The sequence below is a fragment of the Octopus bimaculoides genome, chromosome 13 (genome assembly GCF_001194135.2).
Source record: "Octopus bimaculoides isolate UCB-OBI-ISO-001 chromosome 13, ASM119413v2, whole genome shotgun sequence".
NCBI classification, from domain to species: Eukaryota; Metazoa; Mollusca; class Cephalopoda; order Octopoda; family Octopodidae; genus Octopus; species Octopus bimaculoides.
Window position 1 is genome coordinate 17,101,896 of NC_068993.1, and position 6,468 is coordinate 17,108,363.

The 6,468-nt window shown below is 36.2% G+C and overlaps 1 protein-coding gene across 7 annotated transcripts in view; it reads left to right on the top strand.

The window, feature by feature from the left end:
- Nucleotides 1-6,468, top strand: part of LOC106881088 (uncharacterized) — a 465,749-nt gene that overhangs the window by 385,919 nt on the left and 73,362 nt on the right. For all 7 annotated transcript variants that reach the window (XM_052972353.1, XM_052972351.1, XM_052972350.1 and 4 more), the window contains one exon: nucleotides 5,210-5,339. In XM_052972353.1, coding sequence (XP_052828313.1) covers nucleotides 5,210-5,339 — 130 coding nt within the window. The remainder of the gene's footprint in view (nucleotides 1-5,209; nucleotides 5,340-6,468) is intronic.

The following is a 6,468-nucleotide window of genomic DNA, read 5'->3' on the forward strand; positions in this document are numbered from 1 at the left end:
ATATATATATATATATATATATATACGGGCTTCCACAGAGTTTCCATCTATTATATTCCCACACAAAACATTAGTTAGCCAGGATCCTATAGTTAAAACCATTTGCCCACAATGCTGCACAGTAAGACGGAACCTGAATCCACATGGTTACAAATCAAGCTTCTTAACCACACGGCCATGCCAAGGAAATGAAAAAACAAAACCACAGAATTTGAAGAATCCTCATGACAAAGAAATTTATTCAACCCTTCCAACATCTCAGGAATAGTCATGTTATCATTAACTTAGTTAATGCAGTGGGTGTTAAATAGCTAATTAGGCAGTGAGAGAAAAAAAGACAATACTTGTCAATGACTAATATTGTCTTAATTACTGTAATGTGTGGAAATAACTCTGGACATGTTTTGGCCTTATCTTTTATCTGTTTCAGTCATTAGTCTATGGCCATGCTGGGGCATCAACTGCCTTCAAGAACCTTTAATCAAATATATCAACCCCTGTATTTTTTTTTTTAAACCTGGTACTTTATTCTATTGGCTTCTTTTGCTGAACTTCTAAGTTACGGTGATGTAAACAAATCAACACTGGTTGTCAAGTGGTGTCAGGGGACAAACAGAGATGCAAAGACACACTCATAAATATACATATATATATATACATATATATATATACACTCACACACACGGTGGAGCTTCTTTCAGTCTCCATCTACCAGATCCACTCACAAGGCATTGGTCAACATGAGGCTATAATAGAAAAAAACTTACCCAAGGTGCCACACAGTGGGACTGAACCTGAAACTATGTGGTTGAGAAGCAAGCTTCTTACCACACAACCACACATGTGCCTATTAAACCTATTCAACAAAACATAGACTTCCCAGTATTAGTTTTGACAGGCTACATAACTGCAATAAAGTAATGGAGTATGCAATATGCTGTACCCTGTATTAAGTATACAGATCTCATTTTTGAAGTTGGTTAATTTGTTTAAGTGTGTTAAAAATAGTTTTCTTCTTTACTTTTTTTAATTAGACTGATAAAGACTAAACATACTCTGCTTTGGAAGCATGTTAATTTGTACCTACATCTGTTAAATAAAATCATGTTCTTTATTTTCCTTTGTTTAATTTTCATTTTATAAACGTTATACTGTATACATGGTATGATATATTTTAAGAATTTTAAGTGGATTAATAGATATCAAATAGACCCTGCTTTAGAAATATATTAATTTGAATCTGTTAAATACAATTTAATCCTTTACTTTTCATAGTTTAATTTAGGCGCAGGAGTGGCTGTATGATAAGTAGCTTGCTTACCAACCACATGGTTCCGGGTTCGGTCCCACTACGTGGCACCTTGGGCAAGTGTCTTCTACTATAGCCTCGGGCCGACCAAAGCCTTGTGAGTGGATTTGGTAGACGGAAATTGAAAGAAGCCCATCGTCTATATATGTATGTATGTATGTATGTGTGTGTATATGTTTGTGCGTCTGTGTTTGTCCCCCAACATCACTTGACAACCGATGGTGGCGTGTTTATGTCTCCGTAACTTAGTGCTTCGGCAAAAGAGACTGATAGACTAAGTACTAGGCTTACAAAGAATAAGAATTTGCTCGACTAAAGGCAGTGCTCCAGCATGGCCGCAGTCAAATGACTGAAACATGTAAAAGAGTAAAAGAGACTACCTCCAGAAACTCCAGAAATCTGGACCACTTCTAGCCTCAAGCTTGCTGAATATTAAGTCCTACACTGTATCAAAAATTTCTGTAAATGAAGTTTAACTTCAATTCTCCTCCCTTGGTTTAGCTATTTGGGTGTTAATAAGAGGTTGCAAGTTCGTGTCTTATGAGACATATATATTGTAAATATACCTAACTCTATATACATACCATGAGTGATATAACCCCACCTCAGTAGGCAACAGCTGTATAGAGTTCAGATCTTCCAGTAAGTTACTTACGTCTAACCTGACTAAACACTTTGTGGGCCTAATTTCGATTTGAAACTAAATATATATGAATGTGAATCCAAATATATTATTCATAACCAACCTGTACTGGTATTCTAGTTATTAAATTAGATACTACATGGCAAAATGGCAAATTTTGGTACTCTAGCAGTTAAATATTACATGATACTGTGACAAACTTTGGCATTCTCATAATTAGATACTAAATAATACAGTGACAAATTTTGGCACTCTAGGAAGCAGGTGGAGTTGTATGGTTAAGAAACTTGCTTCTCAACCATGTGGTCTTGAGTTCAGTCCTACTGTGTGGCACCTTGGGCAAGTGTCTTCTACTATAGCCTCGGGCTGATCAAAGACTGCAAGAAGCCCATCCTATGTATATATATGTATGTCCTATGTATGTATGTGTTTGTCCCCTACCTCAACACTTGACAACCAGTATCAGTGTGTCTACATCCTTGTAACTTAGCAATTTAGCAAAAGAGACTGACAGAATAAGTACCAGGTGTAAGAAATAAGTCGTGGGATTAATCTTTTCGACTAAAGATCCTACAAGGTGGTACTCCAGTATGGCCACAGTCTGAAACAAGTAAGAAAAAAAATAAAAGACTATAAATCTGTGATTGGCTAAAAGGCATGATTTGTTTACATCCATGCTTTCTTTATTCTGCATATTAGGCTGTTTTTTTACTTTGCATGCATATGCTGTCTTTTTTTTTCAATTCAGCAAGGCCATATTAAGATATGCACACGCACATACACAGAGTTTTTATCCAACATAGCAAGGCCAGAGAATGCCTCCAGTTATATGCATACATATGCCATCTTTTCCCAGCATAGAAGGGCCATATTAGAATTTGCTTTCTTTCTTTCTTATTTTTTTATCTTGATGCTTTGTCAGGAGAGAAGGGCAACATCCTTGACATTTTATAAGGCCTCCAAGACTATTGGGAGGAAGGGAGGAATATATCTTCAAACCAGGGACATGGTCCAATTGCATGCAACAGAGTGAACTGGCTATACGCATACCGTACATATGATGTCTTCAGCAGGTCTTTAGCCACACGCACACACACTCACACACTGTCTTTATCATATTAGGATGTCATTAATTGTGCATGCTCACATGCAAGCACACACACACACACACTCGCATACACATGCACATGCTGTCTTTATCCGGTACAGCAGGACCATATTAGAATGTCTCTAGATATGCTCACATAAACCTATTAGGTGATAAATGATGCTGAAAATTGATAAAAGGCCAGAAGCATAATCATAATTGTACTTGGAATATGCTTAGAATGTGGTATTGATTCCCCACATGGCTTTCTTTCATTATTTTCTGTTTCTTTATTCCTGCTGGTTTTGCCTAAATTCTGAAGCACACACACGCACGCATGCACGCACGCACACGCATGCATGCACACACACGCATGCACACACTATAAAGTCAGTTCGTTGAGCTTGACCTTTTGTATTCCTTCAACAAGTGATTATGTCCTATTGACTTTAAGATGAGATAGAGTTGTAACATTCATACCTTTTGCCCAATGCATAAGCAAAATGAGAAAAAAAAAATAATAGCTTAAACTGAGAATTGACCTATAGTTTTAATTCACTGGGCTACTACCATTTACACCAACATGCACACACACACACACACACATATGCATCCTTTGCATAGTCATTAGGCCAACTACAAATAGCAGTCAAATATCCTTCAAATCACACCCTATTGTGTTAACGCATTAACTACCATGGCCTGTTACTGGAACTTACTGATGTTGCCTCATATTTCGCAGTCATGCTGTATACTCTTTAATTACAAAGAAATATAATTTTTTTGCATTCTTACAATCTATATATATATAAAACAAAGGATGTCTGTGTGTATGTCTGCATGTGTAATATGTATGCATTTCTACAGTTTTCAACCGATTTTCACCAAACTTTACACACACAGGGGGTAAATGGTGTTTTACACAGATTTTTCTCTAAAAACTGCAATTTTCAACCTATTCTCTCCATTTTCTCATTCTCTGTTTCTCTTGCTTACATACATTCTCTCACACCCTCTGTAGTAGTTCCTCTCTTTTAGTCTATGCCTTTTTTCCTTCCTCCTTTTTCCCTCTTCTCCTTCTTTCTTTCCTTCCTTCCTTCCTTTCTGCCTTCTTTCTTTCTTTTTTCTCCATCCCTCCCTCTTTCTTTCTCTTTTTTCATTCTTTCTTTCTCCCTCTTTCTTTCCTTCTTTCTCCTTTTCTCTTTCTTTCTTTCCTTCTTTCCTTATGTTTGACTAAAGGCAGTGCTCCAGCATGGCCACAGTCAAATGACTGAAACAATTAAAAGAATAAAAAAAACCATGCCATTTTGATCCTGAGCAATGCCAGGTATCTCTGCTAGTACTTCAAAATAAAGCTTTAATATTTAGCACTCATGTCATTTAAATATCTTCTAAACCATTTCAAAGATACAGACTAGAATATTTTCCCAAATTATGAAAATGTACCACCAATGGTGCATATGGAAGTTGTGTGAAGTTTATGATGAACCACAGGTGGTACATGTTGTGGTTAACGTGTTAAAAAAAAAGGATATGTTGAATAATGAATGTAGTCCTAGATACAGTGCCATCTTAAGGCATGGGCAGTTTGGGCAGTTACCCTGGGACCCTGTTCTGATCTATGTATGTTATGTCAATAAGTAAATACATCAAGACCCAGTGCATTGATTTGCCCTGGAGCCTGTAATGCTACTAAGACAGCTGTGCCTAGATGCCCTACTCTTGAAAACAACAAGACAAGATGGAACATTTTTTGATCAGAGGTTTGCTCAGTTAAGGTTGACCGAGGGCTAAGCAACAACAACAAAATCATAATTTCAATCTAGTTTCCATAGTCGTTTTGTCAATTGTTATTATTTTGAGAGGGAGAAGGCAGCGAGCTTGCAGAACCATTTGTACATCGGGTAAAATGCTTAGTGGTATTTCTTCCAATTGATTATGTTCTGAGTTCAAATCCTGCCAAAGTCAACTTTGCCTTTCATCCTTTCTGGGTCAATAAAATAAGTACCTGTTGAGCACTGTAGTTGATGTACTTGACTACCCTTTACCCCTAAAATATTGCTAGCCTTGTGCCAAAATTTGAAACCATTATTTTGAGAGGGAAAGGCCAGTCTTAGTTTGTTGGGTTATTTCTGTTCAATATGTAATATTTCTTGTTATTGAATTTCAGATGAGGTTCAAAGTGTGGAAGACATTGACTGTCGAGTTTACAATTGGGAGAAAATGACCTGTACTTGGGACCTTGGAACCAGATATTTGCACATGGACAGCATGAATGTCACATTAGGCTGGACAATAAGGTAAGTTTGTTTACTTTCTATAACTCTTTAACATGATAGGAAAATGTACACCCATAGGTGATGACATATTGCAGTGTGTGGAACCAAATTTGGTTATGGATACTATGTAATGAAATTTGGAAATTTGATTATGTTTTTAAGCTTGTGGCTGGAGAGAGAATGCAAATATTAATATATTGGCCAAATCTCTATTTTGAGAAGAGTTGGCTAATATTTCAAGGAAATTCCTCAGCAGAAAACACTTGAAAACCACTAGTCTGGAACAAGGGTGGTTGTCTTTGTACCTCAAGCAAAAAACAAATGCAGCAGAACTTCAGCTATGAAAAAAAAAAAATAATGTATTTTTAATATTCTGGTTTCTCTAGCAGACTCACAGGAAGATTTTGAACTTCAGCTTCCCGCCATTTAATGAAACAAGTAAACAATAAATTATGCAACGCCTTTGCTACTAATGGCAATAAATTATATTTACTACTAGGTGGATTAAGCCAGCAAGAGTTAAATGTCTTAACTATAGAAATAGAACAGCGCCAATGTTGAGATATTACCAAAAATAAAATAAACCCTTGACCTTTCAGTAGGTGGGGTGATCTTTCAGTAGATGCGCCATCACTCTATCAGATTGATCAACTTGTGACACACCCTGCCCACAAAAACCTTAACAAAAAAATTACACCTAATATTTAGAGTAATTTACCTAAATTTTAGAATCATCCACCAGAGACAAGATATTTACACAAACAACTCTTTTTTTTCTTTATATATATGTTTTTCCTCTTGTTTATTTCTATTTTTTTTATGTGCCCTAGCACATAACTTTGTTTTTGCCACCACTATGCTTTTTTTTCTTTTTTTTTCTTTTTTTTTTTTTTTGTCTGTCACCAGTAGGTTCTGTTCTTTATTGTGAAATGGTTAGGAGTATAGCAGACAAGAAGCTATGTGCTAATCTACTGATTTGCAAAAATTATCCCACTGAAACTAGCTTTTCACAAATTGTGTTTTATCTTTCACTTGTTTCAGTCATTAGACTGCGGCCATGCTGGAGCACCACCTTGAATTTTTAGTTAAACAAATCAACTCCAGTACTTATTTCGTTTTTTAAGCCTGGTACTCATTCTATCAGTATCTT